General features: G+C 43.8%; 1 protein-coding gene across 5 annotated transcripts in view; it reads left to right on the forward strand.

Annotated features, from left to right (window-relative positions):
• The window catches only part of DCLK2 (doublecortin like kinase 2), a 378,330-nt gene that overhangs the window by 319,724 nt on the left and 41,217 nt on the right, over window positions 1–17,389 (forward strand). For all 5 annotated transcript variants that reach the window (XR_014978130.1, XM_085641650.1, XM_085641651.1 and 2 more), the window contains 3 exons: window positions 4,512–4,658; window positions 9,662–9,795; window positions 15,880–15,957. Coding sequence is in view for 4 of the 5 variants with exons in the window: in XM_085641650.1 (XP_085497776.1) it covers window positions 4,512–4,658; window positions 9,662–9,795; window positions 15,880–15,957 (359 nt within the window). In the remaining variant the exon portion in view is untranslated. The remainder of the gene's footprint in view (window positions 1–4,511; window positions 4,659–9,661; window positions 9,796–15,879; window positions 15,958–17,389) is intronic.

Genomic DNA, 17,389 nt, shown 5'->3' on the forward strand with positions numbered 1-17,389 from the left:
CTCTTGAAGAAACGCAACGTCCACTTGGTGTCTCTGTAAATAATGCAACACCTGTTTCCCTTTCCTTGCATTATTTAAGCCCCTTACTTTCCAGGTGATCAACATTGGGTCCGAATAGGTGGACAATTTACCCCATGAAGACATGCAACTGATTGAAGAATGACAATGTTTGCGCGTCATAATGAGTACCATACAAGCTACACTGACTAAACAGGAAAAGAATCAATGGTTTACTATGAGAACAAACAATCCCCCCTTCACCCACCACCCATCACAGCACACCAAAACGCAGGGAAATTCCCCACTGACTAATATGTAGAATGCAACATGGAACCCCCGTACGTAATGTGGAATGGGAAAAGCAGTATACATTCCAATTAGTATATCCAGTTTAAAGTGATGCACACTTGGGGTGAGGCAATGCCTTGCCAACTACCCAACTTTGAAAAAAGGAAAAATCTAATACACACAGTTTTTGCCCTATAACATTCAGAATAGTTTAGTCAGTATGTGCTGAAGGCTAGCCGTTCTGATCATTCCGAGGACAATAGTCCCACACTTGCCACCGAGCAACAGTGAGGGGGAGAAACTCTAGGAGGGTCCTTTCCATGGGTACCACTGTTCCCTTTATAATCTCAGCAGGACTCCTGAACCGCTGTAGGGGTATCAAATACTAGAGACCTCCCCTCAATATCTACTCGAAGACAAGCCGGATAAATCATACCGTACCGAAAGCCTAAATTTCGGCGAGTAGCCTTTACACAAGTATACTTTCTCCTCGCCTCCTGGACCATAGCGGTGAAGTCTGGGAACAGTGTGATCGTTGATCCTTGCCAGGACAGGGTGCCATTTTCTCTTGCCATCCGTAGTGCAGTAACTCTGTCACAAAAGTTTAGGAGACGGGCTATAATCGGTCTAGGAGGAAATCCCATATTGGGGCGAGGACCGAGTGAGCGGCGCGCTCGCTCCACAAGGAAAGTAGTGGTAAAGGACTCTTTGCCAAAGAGATCTAGTAGCAAGCTTACAACAAAAAGATCCATGCAACCTGTATTCGTGGACTCTGGGACACCAAGAATGCATACATTGTTATGCCTGCTTCTTGCCTCTAAATCTTGGTTTTTCATGGCAACATTCTTGAGTATTTTCTCCATACGGTGCTTGGGTTTGGTGGATTGGGCGGCCCCGTCCTCCAGATCAGACACCCTGCCCTCCGCAGTGTCCAGACATCTCTCGTGCACATCTAATTTAGCCCCCATGGTATCCTGGCGCTTCTCCAAGGAATCAAAGCGACCATACAGGGACTTGAACCCCGCCTGTAGTTTTAGCATCAGGGCGTCCAAACCAGAAGGGACATTCTCTGTCCGGGCCACATCCGCACCTCTCACAGCCATGTTGGTACCGGGCTCTACTATCTTGCCGCTCGGCCTGTTAAACTGCAGCACTCTTTGCTTAGGGTCTTTCTGCACCATGATGTGGACTGCGCCCAGGCTGTAGAAAGCAGTGGCCCAATAAGCCACATAGCTGTGCCGCAAGGATGGGTACAAGTTGTGAGTGTCTTACCCCCAAAGCCAGCCAGGGAGGGCAGTGTAGGCCAAAGTGTAGCAAAACAGCATGCCGCGGGGCACAAATCTCCATCAGGGCAGGCAGGCGAACAGTGCTATCAAGGCCGCAGCAAAACAGGCGTGGGTCGCCCTGTACTGGTGGGTGTTGTGTAGCTCCAGGTGGACACCCAGGTAGGTAACCGCAAGACCAAGATGTAGACTGGGCCGCTAGCATGTGGTGCCCCTGGCACCAGTGATGTGAAGTACAGATCAGGCCCAAGCAACAAGCACTCAATTCTGTGGCTTTCAGTCCACCCGGAGGCATCGCATTTCTCCAATTTAACCTGGGAACCAAAACTCCCCCAGCACTCACTCAACTGTCCCGGCCAGCCCAGTGGCTGGCCCCCAGACTTACCCAGGAGCGACACGGGGCGGCCTACCTGTGGGGCGAGGAGCCGTCTTTAGAATTCAAGGAGTTCCGCTCCGGGCTGCACTCAATCCCCTTGCTGTTGTCCACTGGGCTTTGCTGCTCTCCAACAGCCGCGAGGTAGGCCCTGCCGGAACAACCAGTGTGCGTGTGCCGGCCTCTATTATGAGCGCAGGCGGAACGGGCCTGCAGCTCTGAACGCTGAGCTCTCCATTTAGTTCTCCGTGGCTTCTCAGGAGGTCAGAGTGCCCGACCCCCGGGGGCCACACTGCGGCATCCGAATCTGCCATCGGTTGGCAGGATGGTTCAGTATTTTGGTCGGATACGACAAGTATGTCGGGTCGGATGGCGGAGCTGCAGCACTACACGGCCATCTTGGTCTGTAGCCTAGCTACGCCCCCTTTATTATTTTTTTTTTATTGAACATGTGGTCACAATATATTCGCACATAATTGAGCATCATCATAGTTGTGTTAGGCTCACTTTGTTTGGGGCTCCAGACCCAATACAGCCATCATGACATTCATTTTAGTCCAGCATAAAATAAAATCTTTATCCTGCAGCCAAGAATAGGCGACTTGCAAAGATCCGGTCCTTAAAGCCATGGAATCCTTCTGCTTCTGAATTGGTGGCAGAGTTGCTTACTTATAAATTTCATTTTCATGCTGGCAATTTTAAATGCTACTTCTTATTAAAATATTTCACAAACATAAACATATCTTGGTCCCCATTGTATATAGATCAGTTTTTGAATAATATAACCTGGTATTCCAACCTCTTTATCCGGTGTAATGTCTATCAAGTATTCAATTTTCAAGGTGACTCCTCATCTGTTTTAGTTGAAATCGCCAACAGTGTCTCACCACAAGCATCAGTAGCTAGGTTCTCTCCCTCCTGCCTATGTTGTTTCAAAAGTGTTGTTAACTCTGCTCTGGTCTACTTTTGAACATCACAGACCTATTTATTGGTGCAGGGAGGCCCACCTGCTTCCCATCACATTGCTATGTTTCTGTTAGCAACAACTAATGCTAGGCCCATAAATTAATATATATATTTGGCATCCTTGGAACTAGGCATGAAACTCAATAGAATGGTTCTTACGGATAGTTTCAAGTAGGAAAAATACCAATGTATGGAAAGTTTATTTAAATCCTTTCCTAATACCGTTTCCTGTGAACTAATCGGCACAGAGTCCAAGGTAATTTCAAGATGTTTGTTTCGCTATTCAAATAATACCACAATATTGATGTGGTATCAAAAGTTTACAAACGTATACAACCTAAATCACATAGAGATTCTCTGAAGGGTAACAGTGAGATATGGCGGTGCACTACTGATGAGTTGTGAACAAATTTAAACAAAAGTGATCGAAACAACGCAAGTACAGGTAAGATACAAATGGCTGCCTGAACTATCAGAGTTTGTAGGGAGAATGTCCAATGCTGGATTCCACCAGTTGGATAATAAATCCATAATATGGCAGTCTAGAAGTTGTGATGCGTCAATATTTTGACCCCTTAAAGGTTAAATCTTTGGGGTCTTTATCAAGATGGTGTAGTAACTTGAAAGATGCTCGGAGTCAAATAGAATGTCTGTGCATCTGCTGAGTCAAGTGAATCTTTCAAGCACATGCAACAGAGAGCTTCTACCCAATTGTTATTGTCTTTAAGTAGTTCTTTAAAGTATTTTCCTGGAGCTTCTTCGGCAGATTCCATTTGCCTTTGAACATCTTTTAAGTGGATCAAGTTGACTTTGAACATCTTCAAAGTTGATAAAGGTGCATCTAATAGACCGTCCTGCTAAAGGCCTAATTGAATTAACATTTTAGGGGCCAAAACATGGACGAATTACTAACTACAGCCTGAGCATCTGCAGCTATTTTTTATCATGCCTACTTTTCCACCACACATGATTGTTGGTGTAAGATGGTTAGTGACTAAGCGAATCAATATTATCCAATGATTAAAGCAAAACTTAGAAACATGAGAAGTATCCAACCTGTCAATAAAGCTCTCTGGTCATAAATCTGTGTCTTTTTCTGAGTGCTTATTTGTCTACTTGTCTGTCAATCTATCAGTCTTTCTAACCATCTCTATCTGCATATGTTTCCATCTTTGGTAGCCAGATACAGGCAAATGTATTTTTCGTTTCTATGATACAATCTCTTAAATTCTAACCATCCATTTCTTTATAGATGTCTCTTTGTAACCTGTCTGTAAGCTTATGTATGTAATGATCAGCAGAGGAATCAGCTTTTTATCTAACGCATAAGTACGACAGCCAAAATAACAACTTCAGAAAAAGGCATACTTTCAAGTTAAAGGAAAACAAAATCATCCGATGCCAAGTTCGTCATATAAATATGATCTTAACTTGATTGTATGAGTTGTACTTACAATTTGTCCACTATTGAACCTGTTAACTCATGATAGAGCAGCATATTCAGCTTTGTAACCAAGTGTGGTTGCTTTGGCTTATTTATGTTGCTGTGGCATGCAGTCCAGGTTTACTTGTGATTGATAATTGCTTGCTCTCTACTTAAGGGAGGGGATCTTTTTGATGCCATCACCTCCTCAACGAAGTACACTGAGCGTGACGGCAGTGCAATGGTGTACAACCTGGCCAGTGCGCTGAAGTATCTCCACAGCCTCAACATTGTGCACAGAGACATAAAGCCTGAAAATCTACTGGTAAGTGCCCGTTTTCCATGTTCACCAACTGAATTTTCAGAGGTCTGTTTAGATATCGTGAGGCTACTCCTTTTCTGTCGTTTCGCTTCAGATTGCATTGTGTCATGAAATTCAAAGCATTACAAATGTAGATGTATGAAGCAATGGTCGTTTATGAAGTTCTGCAATTTATCCCATAATAAATGCTATTCTTGTCCTGAGCAAACTAAATGACCTTGAATTCGACTCTCTTAACTTATTTAGTATTCAGGTTAGGCTTAATCAGAGTTACAGAGCGCTCTAGTTGTATGTGGTTTCCTAAATTCCAAGAAGCTGAAACTAAGATTTTGTGCACTATGCATTCTTCATTTGTGCTGGGTTTAATTGTTAAAAATGTTGTGGGCAAAGCCATTGGGGTATGCAGATTGCGCCCAAAGTGCAATCCAGATGTGGGCGCAAACTCATATTTGTGGCAGAATTGGGATTTGCTCCACACTCCAAATGCAGGCTTTGTGTGTTTAGTATTTAAAAAGAATATTTGTTGGGTAGGGCTGCTATATACTAACCCCAAGGCATCCATCAAAGTTAATTGGGTCCTATCCCGAGAGTTTCGGGGACATGTAGAAATGCTCCCTGTCACCAATGCTGTTTGCACTAGCAATAGAGGGACTGGCGAAATGGATGAGAGTAGACACACTGATAAGGGGGACGGAGATGGGACCATGTGTGTTAGGAGCACGTGTCGCTGTATGTGGATGACACCCTATTGTACCTGGCAGAGTCAGAACTCTCCTTGAAGAGGGTGGGCAAGATATTTAAAATATTCGAGGAAAACTCTTTAATGCGTTTTAATCTGGACAAATCTTTCCTGTTCCCAATGGGCAACTGGAAACTGCCACCGTCCCCACACGTCCCTGAAGGGCGCGTATAACCACTTCGGATATCGGGAGTGTAGATATGCACAGACGAGAAGACACACTATACTGATAATCTAGTGCCCCTTTTTACCAGACTAGAGGCGGACATTAAACATTGGAAAGCCCTGCTGCTCTCACTGATTGGCTGAGCAGCGCTCTTTAAAATGATCGCACTATCCATATTCACATACATTTGACCAACGAGCCCATGTAGACTACCACTGACATTCCTTAAAATGTTAAATAGACTACTGCGATCCCTATTATGACAGGACAGCCCACCACGCATAGGGCTCTCCATCCTGCAACACTGAACTTCTAAGGGAAATTGTGAGAAAGTGGGGGTGGGCCAGGAGTGCATGACTGGACTAAGGAAGTGCAGAGATGCCCACCCTGTAAAAACTGGTATATAAGGGCAGGGGATGCCCCAAGAAATTTGTTGAAATATGGAACTGTTGGGACATAGAGGACTGCTAGTTAAGTTTTGCCGCTGGCGGACACCAGGCCAAGAGGTGCTAAAGGAATTACAATGCAGCATGCCAGGACTCCAAGACGCTGATGGTCATCGCCCATTTGTGAGAACGGCAGACCTGAGACCGAGCCTTAGGGTATACAGAGGATATACAAAGTGACACACAACTAAAACTATCACAGCTAAAACTACAAAGTGAGTGGTCAGTTTGAAGCTTTTCAAAATGTCACAGCTCTTAATAGAGAAATGGGAAAAGGCCATTTTATTTGCTCCCTCCAAAGGTTGAGCAATACTGGTCTCACCCAAACTGGTTTCTTGACCCTTTAACTGAATCTTGTCTTCCAGGTTGATGGGTCCACTGCATTGTAGGCCTGTCACCCCTCCTTACCCATTCTTTTATCTTGCCGGTGTTTGAGACATGTGCAGGTCTGCACCACAAACATGCAAAGGATAGGCTGATTTTGCACCTGCAGCTGAGAAACTAAGTAGAGTGCACTTACATGCATATGATGAATCTTTTACGAATTCTTGTTTATTCTTTTTCAGCAAAACTCATGCCATGAGAACCCAACTAGTGGATTTTCAGTGCACAAAGTAAAAATTCGAAGAGAGTCTAACACAAAAATATTATGGTAAACGGGCGGAAAAACAGATTTTCCTACAGTCATAATATAATTGGCCTGTTGTATTTGTTCCCTTTCGTGAGAAGGCCTATCATGAAAGCACCTTCAGGTTTGCTAAGGCTAATTAACATTCCTGGTGAATCTATAAAATCCTGCATAATAAATCCGTTTCAAAAACACACGCACATATTAATAATCATGATCTCATTCTCAACAAGGTGTTTATGGGAGCTACAATATTCTAAGAAACATACACGCATACATATAGCTTTCTAGATGCAGGGATATCTGCTTTGAACGCATTGTTGTAAGGGGGATTCCTCATGTAGCTCTCAATACTTCTCCTTGTGAATGTTGTAGCACTTTCGACCAGAAGTAAAATGGCAGACCTAGAAGGAGGAGTGGCTACCAGCACCACCAGCATTCTACAGGCACTTTGCTGTGGACGATTCCTTGTGAAGCAATGTGCAGTTTGGCCAAGAGGTGTTGTAGGGCTTATTTCTTAATCTCTCGTGGAATCTAAACACAGATTGAAATTAGAGGAGACCCATGATATTGGAGCAGCCTAATGCTTCCTTTATGGTGTCTGTCACCCTAAGCCCAGGTCACAGATACAATTGCGAATCTGCTCCCCTATGGTAACACCTACATTTGAAGTAGGTTTTTTTTCCCCCTGGAAATCTATGACTGTCAGGTTTTTGAGTAGTTCTCCTCTATCCTTTTGGAATCTTTATGAATTTCATCTTCACATGGCTAAATATGCACAGGTTTCAGTGTTTATGCAAGTATATTTACCTGTCTCTTAATCCCAGAGCAGTGCAAATACGCTTTTTAACTTTTCTTTCTTTTTTCTGCATGAGAAAGCAGGAGAAGCACTTTTCCCTGAACCCACGCCAATGTTGGGGTGCTCCTTGCCCATTCCTACCTTGGAAAATGGGAGTGGGTTGGGATACAGTTTGTGAATGTCTGCAGAAAAGTACATTTGTGAATCTTCAAACTTTTGGCCTTCCCACCATGAAACACTAATTCCACACCCAAAATAGTAGATTTACTCAGACAAAGTCTTTTGAGTGAATATATACATTTAGTAGTGTAAACCCACCGCTTGTGAATTTAAAATTTAGTTTTACTTTCCAAATAAAGATATTTGTGTGTAACCCAATCTTCCCCATGCAACATTTAAGTGAATCAGACTCTTAGTGCGTAAACTCCACTACCGTCCCGCCTTCCCCACTGCCAGTGTTCTAAACCATCACAGTGATGGGTTCCTCCTAAAGGAGGAAACTGACAGCAGTGAGCACTCGTATGAGGTATGACGGAAGCGGGGGACACCATGGGGCTTATTCCCAAAGTCACTTTGGACTATCTAAAGCTGCATTCCTGTGCTACCTTTACATACACCTCCATGACTTAGTAAATTGGCCCCAAAACATCTAAAATGGGAGTGTTCATATACAATTAGTACAGATAGAAATACTTTACCCCCTTGCACTTTTACTTAGAGGGAGTTGGGTGTTTTGAGGCTGATTCACAAAGTCATGTAATTGTACATAAAAGAGCACCCCTGCGTACTACTTGCCTTACTCCCAATTCCTTTTATGAATCGGCCAAATGAGTCCCATTACCAGGAAACTGCAAAGCAACTTGTGTACGATTCTTAAAATATTTACATTTCCCAAAACCCCTCAAAAAATGTCTTATAATAATAATGCATCTTGTGTGTGCAGTATATAGTTTGTTGAAGTTATGGCAATGACAATTCACGCTGATGCCCAAAAGTCACTTGCTTTTCAACGTGTGACCCTAATGTAAGCATCATGGAGAAACTTGCAATAAATACGTTGAAACTCTTTTAATCTGTAAGAAGGCTATACATGCAAGTAAGAATATGAAACTTATATGAGACTCCTAAAAGGGCCGTGACTGATCTGTGTAAGATAGCAGACTATGAGAAAAGCCATTCCATGGCCGCTCCAATAATGTATGCAGGTATACACCCCATGTGCTGTAGTTTTACAGGAACCCCCTATACTTTCTATCCCTTGCACACAGACATGCTCGATACTGACTCAGAGCTCCGTAGGAACCGCTTTGAAAGCTGTTGCTTCTGGGCCTCAAACTAGGTAGCAGCGTGCCAACTGGTTAGGAGTAGGAGAGAGTCTATGAACTTGGAGGAGTAACTGAGTTACCATGAAGGTGACTGTATACTCTTCCATCCTAAAAGGTGGGGGGCGGGGTTGCAGAGGGTTAAATGGCCATGCCTGTTGCATATACCCATATTGTTGGTCGCCTTTAATGGCAAAGGCCATAGTTATAAAGTGTATGAATGGACTTCCTAAATTATAAACTTGAACAACCTTAAAGAACATCTAAAAGATCAGTTAAATATGCCAGCATGTACACAATAAGAACATAATGTAGCATATGAATGCTGCATGCAAAGGCTTGATTGTTCTGCTCCTCTCTCTTTTTTTTTTTTTGTCTTTGTGTTCAAACCATACATTATAGGATTACAGGTGTTTGCGCAGTTGCATTTTTTGGGGTAAAATTTATATTTTGTGGAATTTCGCTTTTAGAGCAAAATACGATTTGCGTGTGTCATGCACGACTTTTAAGCGAGTGTGTACAATGCATAAAAAGTCCTCTAACATACGGATAGGAAACTGGTTTAATAAAAAAAAATCTCTGCGACATTTTCTGTTTGAACCAATAATTATGTGAGCCTGTGTAATGTGAAATTTTGCAAACTGTGATTCTGAAATGTTGTGAATTTTGCCACTGTAACTGCAATTTTGCTCAGCATTAATTATCATTGTTTTAAACTGGCAGTTTGCACAAAGTATCGTGGCAAGTATGATATACCCTCTGGTTTTTGAGTTGCAGGAGGAAGAGAAGTCTCTGATGTATTTTTGTTTGATACAGTATAGGACATACACCATAGATGGGCTAATACTAATACTGGATTTACTGTATTTTCCAATAGGTCATTCTAATATGCCTTTAATATTTCAGGTCTGTGAATATCCTGACGGAACCAAGTCCTTGAAACTAGGAGACTTTGGTTTGGCCATTGTGGTTGAGGGGCCTTTGTACACAGTTTGTGGCACACCGACCTACGTTGCTCCTGAAATCATTGCAGAGACTGGGTAAGACTGCAGAATGAAACCCTATCCTATTAATCTATCTATGCAGTTATCTTGGTTCTTCTTAACACTTCAAGCTTCCCAATAGCACAGTTCTCTATAATAAGGAGACTCAAAAAAGCATGTTGGTTGTGACCCTGCCCTAGGGGCGCACAAGGAAATGGGAGTGTTCAGCATCACTCCCCATCACTCCCCATCATGCTCAGATTGGACAGTCTGGAAAAGATGCAATGGCTGAAGGCAGACTGGCCTCTGATTTTATCATCTTGGGCCCCATAGATGGAAGAGGTGAGTGTGCTTCTGTGGTCCTCGAAGCTCGAGAGGGCCCGACATGATGGTGGCAGCATGGGTCGCATACTGCCATCAGAAGAGCTTTCAGTGATATGAGGGTGAGTGGAGATGGTACCAGCTGGGTGAGCAGTGTAAGGCTGCCCTGTGGCATTGATGGAATGGCTGGCTGCAGGAGATCCTCAAAAACAGGGGCAGCCAGGGCTGGCTGGTGAAGGATATCAAGTTAGGTAAAAGCGAGCAAACTGTGAAGTGAAGATGTGGAGCATTAAGGAGTCATAATGATGAAGAGAAGGGGAAGAGGGATGAAGAGATGGAGGAAGAAGGAGAATAGGAGGTAGGAGAAACGGAAAGGGTGAAGTGAGGTTAGTAGGAAGAGAGAGGGGATGGACAGTTGGATGATAGCTGGGGGACAGAGAAGACAAAGAAGGAAGAGAGATGTAGGGAGAAGCAGTAACATTGATGGGGAGGAGACCATGCGTGGTCAGAAGTTAGGTGTGAGCAGTTCATCTAGTCCTGGCATTACCTAGAAAATGCACCAGTCCAAAAACTAGAATATTGTTTCAAATACAAAACTACAAGTCCCTTACATTGACAATGGGCAAATTAAAATCTTTTAAGAAAGATGGATGGCAGGGAGAGGTAAGGAGACCGACAAGGAAGTAGGGAGCTGTAATCTGAAGTTTGATTGAAGTAGTTTATCCGGGCCCGTTTTTTTTCTCTTTGCATTAAGTTTCTCGTTTGGCGTGTACAGCCATAACTACTAAAATTCTAGTACCAAAGTGCAAAGAAAAAAAGCAGTAATGCATGAGCAATGTACGACTCGCTTGGTGCCACTTAAAACCTCTGAGGAAAGAAATAGGCAGTGGCCACAATGGAGAGAGACGGACGAAAATAGCTGTGATGGAGTAAGGAAAAAGAGGGCATAGAAAACAGGAGGAAGTGTAGTGGATAGAGAAAGAAGGTGAGCCAGGTATTGTTTTTAAATTACTTATCATATGAACCAGTTCTCTATCTCCCATATCTGTGTACACCTCATTGCCAATCCGATCCCTAGTGGTTTCCTCATGTAACCCTAGGAATAGCCTCCCATTACCAACATCCACCAACCACCCCACTCCCAGCCTCCATGTAGACACCTCCCCATTACCAACAATTTTGAATCTGAAAGGAAGGCAAGAGGTTTGTCGTTTGTGTGTGTGTGTATATCTATATTTAGATCATTCTTTTTTTTAACTAAGAAAGAAAAATAACCATTTTAGCCATTCTAGAGGCCTCGTTATTAATTGATTAATTGCGATATGCTGTTACCGCAAATATTGCAATATGATCTATATGATAAATATTGGCAGGTCAAATCTGCTGATATTTTATCAGGGAAGAAATACCCGGTATATACCGAGAAATGCAAGTCTTGGAGCGTTTAGCACATTTAATGTGGTGATTTTTTTTTTTTTATATATAATTAAGGCATGTTCCTTTGGGGTGACCCCTCATATGAGCCTGGAGGTCACGGTAGACTCGCCCTGGCCAATGAGGCCCGTTTATTTTTCCCAACATTGTGCTGAGTGCACCGTGCTCAGTAATGGCAGCCACAAAATACATTTTTGTCATGGGCGGAAAATCAGAGTGTGGCAGAGTTGCAAACCCACAAACAACGATGTGATAAAGCTCCCCGGTCCGATCTTGTGTGTGGTTTTTTTTTTTTCTTTTCTAATTGGATTCATGAATCCTCTGATGATTCGGAAAATCACAAAGGATTTGTGAATTAATGGAACTTGGAGATTACACTTTGCTATTGTTACTTGTGTAACTATGAACTGATTAATGAAAGTTGTTGTTGGGTTTCCCTTTGGATTTGCTGCACTGCTACCGCACTCCCTAGCACTGAGCACAATGCATCATTAGTGCACAGAACACCAGCATTAAGTCACAATTGAAATGTATTTTTCGATAATGTTTTACCGAAAACCTATGGTACTCTGATGATTGCAGGAAAAGGAGGCAGGACCTATCGAGAGCTTTAAAATCCAAGGTCCAGATAAATATTGTCACCGCAAGGAAATCGTACTATAGGTCTATCGATATAGCAAAACGAGTTTGGGAAGAAACCCACTGGAAAGAACTTAAATCCGCCGCCCAGATGAAAGACGCAACTCTATTTTGGGACCTCATCAATGTTAGCACGAGGAGGGGGGCTGATCCATTGTCGAATCATATAGCAGGGCGAGAATGGTACGACCATTTCCAGAAACTGTACATGGGTGGCGAAGGGCCCGTACCATTGGAGCAGGGTTTAGATGTGGCGTTGGTACAATGGACCAGGTATTTAGACTTTGCCTGATCTACTGGAAAACTGTAATCATCGAGAAGGGTAGCCTGTACTTGGCATTTATTGATTTAAAAACAGCTTTTGACCTGGTCCCCCGCTCCAAGTTATGGCAGATTTTGCTGGACCTTGGAATCCCTCCCCTGATCTTGAATCTTGTTAAACGTCTCCATGAAGATAATTTTGCTAGAGTGAGGTGGGGCGGCCAGGGACAGCTGACTGAGAAAATAGCAGTCCAGAGAGGGGTCCGCCAGGGTTGTGTATTGGCGCCGACCCTCTTCTCTCTCTATATAAATGGGGTGGCTGACCATTTGAGAGAGGACATGGCCGATGCCCCAACCCTGTGTGGGGAAAAAACACTGACTTTACTTTTTGCGGATGATACCCTCCTAATCTCAAAAAGCCCCATGGGCTTGCAGAAACTCCTTGATCGATTCACTAAGTTCTGTGAAGCCAGAGGCCTGGTAATTAATACATCCAAAACCAAGTTAATGGCTCTGGCACCATCAAAAAGCTTCAGGAACAACATCAAGTTGAATGACTGCCCTTTGGAGCTTGTGGAGGCATTTGACTATCTAGGGGTAAGGGTGAATAACAAAATGAAGTGGTCTCCCCATCTGACAAAAATGCTTTTAAACCATAAACGGATTTCAGGAGCCATAGCCAGGCACGAGAGACTCTCCTATAGCCGGCCCGTAGCCCCAGCTATTAAAGTATACGAGGGCAAGGCCTTGCCTGCGTGTCTTTATGGGGCGGAACTGTGGGGTTTCGAAAATCTTTCTGAGCTAGTAAGATCTGAGAATAAATTCTATAGAGATTTAGTCTCGCTCCCTCTGTCGACCCCCCCCCCTAGTTCCGCTCCGCTACGACCTTGGGAGACACCCTATAAATGAAGTGGCAAGGCTGCGCCCCCTGCTATACTGGACCCGGCTTAGGAGGTCTTCTGATTTAAGCCACTATGCCTCTGGCCTAACCGAATTGTTACATCTGGGTGCAGGCTATAAAATTGGTTGGGTGTCCAATTTGAAAAAACTGGTGGGTGCAATCGGTTTGGACTCGGCATGGGAGAGCCAGATGCCTCCGCCTAAACATCTAGTAAAAAAGCTGTACTGGGACTGGGTTTCTGCTACTGCTAGTAAGAACCAGAACGGTATTTTGTCTGAGAGATTCCTAGATGTTAAACCTGTCCCCAGATTGGAACCTTTCTTGGACCTCATTGAGTCCCCGGGAGACAGGGTGCTTTACCTAAAATTTAGGTATGGCACACTTCCTCTCCGTGATTTTCAAAGAGGCTGGAGTGACCAGAAGGAAAACGATATGGGCTGCCCGGGCTGTGCTTCCCCCACGGAATCCATTGCACACTTTATGTTTGCTTGTAGGGCATATAGTCAAGTGAGGTCAAGGTGGTTAAAACCAGTCTGTATCAATCTGGGTTGTTCATCCTATAGGGTGGCTCTACATATTTTACCATACAAGACATTAATCTCCAGCGTAATCTGTGGTACAGCAAAGTTTCTTGGAAACGCATGGAGGATAAGACAAAAGCTTATCAAAATGAAATAATCGATAAATAAGTCTGTTGTGAGCTAACCTCATTTTATTTCAGCTGATGTGGCTGGGTTTTAATGTACTGTAATCTGTCCACTGTATTACTTTTATCATGTATGTCATTTTTTTTCATCAAATGCATAGTATGGCTACATTGGGGAAAGTGGCCACTAGTTCATTATAGTGTACAAAGTGTGTAAATATTGAAGAGCCTTTTTAACTTGTTTTATACTTCTATGATGTTTTTCTACATCGAATAAAGTTATTCGTATCGTATCGATAATGTTTTACAAAAGAAACATATGTAAATAGCACGTCCTTGTTCATGTTTGAAACTATGCCCAATGCATGTATAGGGACTTGTTTGAATTACACTGAATTCTATCCACTTGAAACAAAACAGAATGGGCACATTGTATGCATAACTAGGGTTTGAATATGTAGCTTGGGAGGTGTCTTGTATTTCTGATTTTCACTTGAGGTCCAGCCTCCCTTGCTTTACAGGGATCCACCCCATCTATATTACAAAGAGGTTAAGGCAAGTAGAGCAAATGACTCTTCTCCAGTTGCTTGTGCAGCAAGCATTCCTCTCTCCCCGTTGAGTGACAATCTTGCACTGCAGCATCCCGAGGGGGGAGCCTGAACATTCGACTTCCATCCAGGAGACTCCATTTTGAGACCGTCATCCATTGGTAAAGCACCACTGCGCGACGATCTCCACTCAATGAATACTATTTTTTTATGTAATTGTGTGCGGTGTCAAAGAAAATATCTATGTCCACCTACTAGACTCTGTTAATATGAGAAACTAATTTCATAGGAAAAAGTTATTCGCTGCAGGTGGGCACTATATGTAACGTTTGCCTGGCATTTTATAGGCTTCATTTTGGAAATTGGACTTGGTGAGGCCGTAAAAGAGCCTTGTCTGTCAAAGTTGACCATTATTCTGGGGTGATCTCTGTGGGTTGACCCCACTGCACTAAGAACAAGAAACTATGACATTGCCTGAGTCTGTCTCACCTTCGACCCTTCCAGTGGTAAGAACAGATGCCATGCAGCTGCCCAGCACTGCTTCTTATCCAGTGGCAAGTTATTCAATATCTGGCCTCCCATTGCCTCTACTGCAGTAGAAACTTTTGCAGCCTTGCGCCATGCTGACCAGACCGTATGTTTCTGATCCCAAGCTTTCATATGACAGGCTTAATGTATTCAGGGGGATCTCCTTTCGGCTTCCTTTCAATTGAGCCAGCCTAAAGCCAAGGGCGCTCCTCTGCTAAGGTGGGGGGAGCGTCGCCCCACTGCTTTAAAGCAGTGCTAATGCAAAGTAAAAATTAAATGATTATAATGGAACGTCCATTATTATCATTGCATTTTTGCTATTGCAGTTGCCCTGCACTGCAGCCCTGTTGATATGGTGGGGCCGGCCTCCCCTGACGTTGAGGCCAGAGGAAGAGTGGTAGCTGCACCTAAAGTGCACATGTCTCTTTGGCCGACCATCTCGGGCCAGCCAAACCATCATGCGCACTGTGTATGTTTTCCACAGGCTGTATTAAACTGCCTTAGTGGAGAACATGCCCAGCCTCCAAGCCCCCCTATCTTAGCGCCGAACAATAGCTACGCTGCTTAAGGCAGCGTCGTGATTGGCCAGGGGATTCTGGGAGACTGGGTTCTTCCTGCTGGAGGAGAAGCTGCAACAGCGACCTCCAGGTGAGTTTGCTTGTCTATCAGTATTTCTTTTTTGCTAACCATCCCCGCCACTGTTCCCTACCAGCCGCCACTGCCTAAAGCTGATGGTGGGATTCCAATAACATGCCAAACTGTACCTTGGGATTTCTTCAAAGAGATCAGTAGACATCCACAGTAATGAATGCATACCGAGCATTTATTACATGAGTGACCTGTTCCTTTCGCTTTCCTTTCAGCTACGGATTGAAAGTGGACATTTGGGCAGCGGGTGTGATCACCTACATCCTTCTCTGTGGTTTCCCGCCATTCCGCAGGTTAGTTTTGCCTACAATACATTTTATAATGAAAATGTGAGTCATACTTTGTTGCAACATTGGGTTTTCCACACCCCTTGCCCTCTGTGGCCGCTTGTTTTATAGATACCCTTGCCCACTAACGCTAAAGTCAGAGAAGTCGGTCTCTGTGGATGAGTGTGGACAGTGAATTTTGTGAGCGTAGAAGGTCCCTGCCCAGTGAATGCCAGGTGCACCTGGCCACCTTGTCCTATGTCTTGTCCACCATCTCCTCTGTAGAGTGCTGCATGTTGTTGTCACTTGCATACTGTAAAGCAATAGTCACACTTACCTGTGTCCCCATAGGTGGATGACGTTTAATAAATTCTCTAATACTGTAGTTTTCTTCACTATTCTTTGCTTAGCAAATATTTTTGGGATGATCGCTTTTTTGTATCCTTTTCATGCCAGTGGTGAACAACCCATGAAACAATGTTTCCAAATGTATGATTTGTTTGCATTTGGAGAGTTGCAACGTTTTAAGATTCTTCTCCCTTTATTTCCTCTGTTGGTTATTTACTGCCTCGCCCATGGTTCAGTCGTTCATTCAGTTTTGCTTTGCTTATGTCATTCATATTTTATTTTGCGAGGGAAATGAAAAAAATGAAACTGTCTTTGGGTAATGTAATCTGGTGCGTATGCAAAGCTATTTAATGTCCTTGGGCCAAGTTAACACTACATAAAACTGAAAAAAAATTACATCCGTGCAAGTGCCAGACGCATGTCGCACAAAAAGTAATTGCTTACACATGATTCCCTGGCCTGCATAGATTCATATTAAACAAAACGTATGTGGAGCATAACCAAATTGCCACCTCGCCCTTGATTACTAACGTGTTGGAGAACTTCTCCAGCCCATTTACATGTGCTGTTTGTAGTTTTTTTTCGAAATGAAAAGCAGCGCATATCAAGGTCATCGCCACAGTACCGTGGTCAGGGGAGGATAATTCCACTCAGAAGTGATAATGTGGAATCCTCTGTACTAAGATGTCACATCCCATGCTGAGTAGTTTAAGAGGATGTATTCAAGTTGGAGGAAGTGGGTTACAATACAAGCCTTATGTGTAGCCGCACGCCAGGAGCCATGTTTTTATAAGCCAGTGGTGGATCCTCCGCTAAGGCGGAGGAGCGTCCCCACACTGCGTTGACACAGTGAAGGCAAGGAACAATACAATGATAATAACTTGGTGTTATCATTTTATTTGTTCCTGCTGCGGCAGCATGGGGGTGGGGCAGGGCTGCTTTGTTCGCAGGGGAGGAGTGGTGGGAATACTGAAGTGTGCTTGATGCTTTGGCCGCCCGTCTCGGGCAGACCAATCAGTCATGCTCACTTAGTATGTTCTCCACCCAGGCTGCATTACCACCTGGGTGGAGAACATGCCCAGGCCCCCATTACCCATCTGAGCACTGAATG

This window comes from Triturus cristatus, chromosome 2_2 (genome assembly GCF_964204655.1).
Source record: "Triturus cristatus chromosome 2_2, aTriCri1.1, whole genome shotgun sequence".
NCBI classification, from domain to species: domain Eukaryota; kingdom Metazoa; phylum Chordata; class Amphibia; order Caudata; family Salamandridae; genus Triturus; species Triturus cristatus.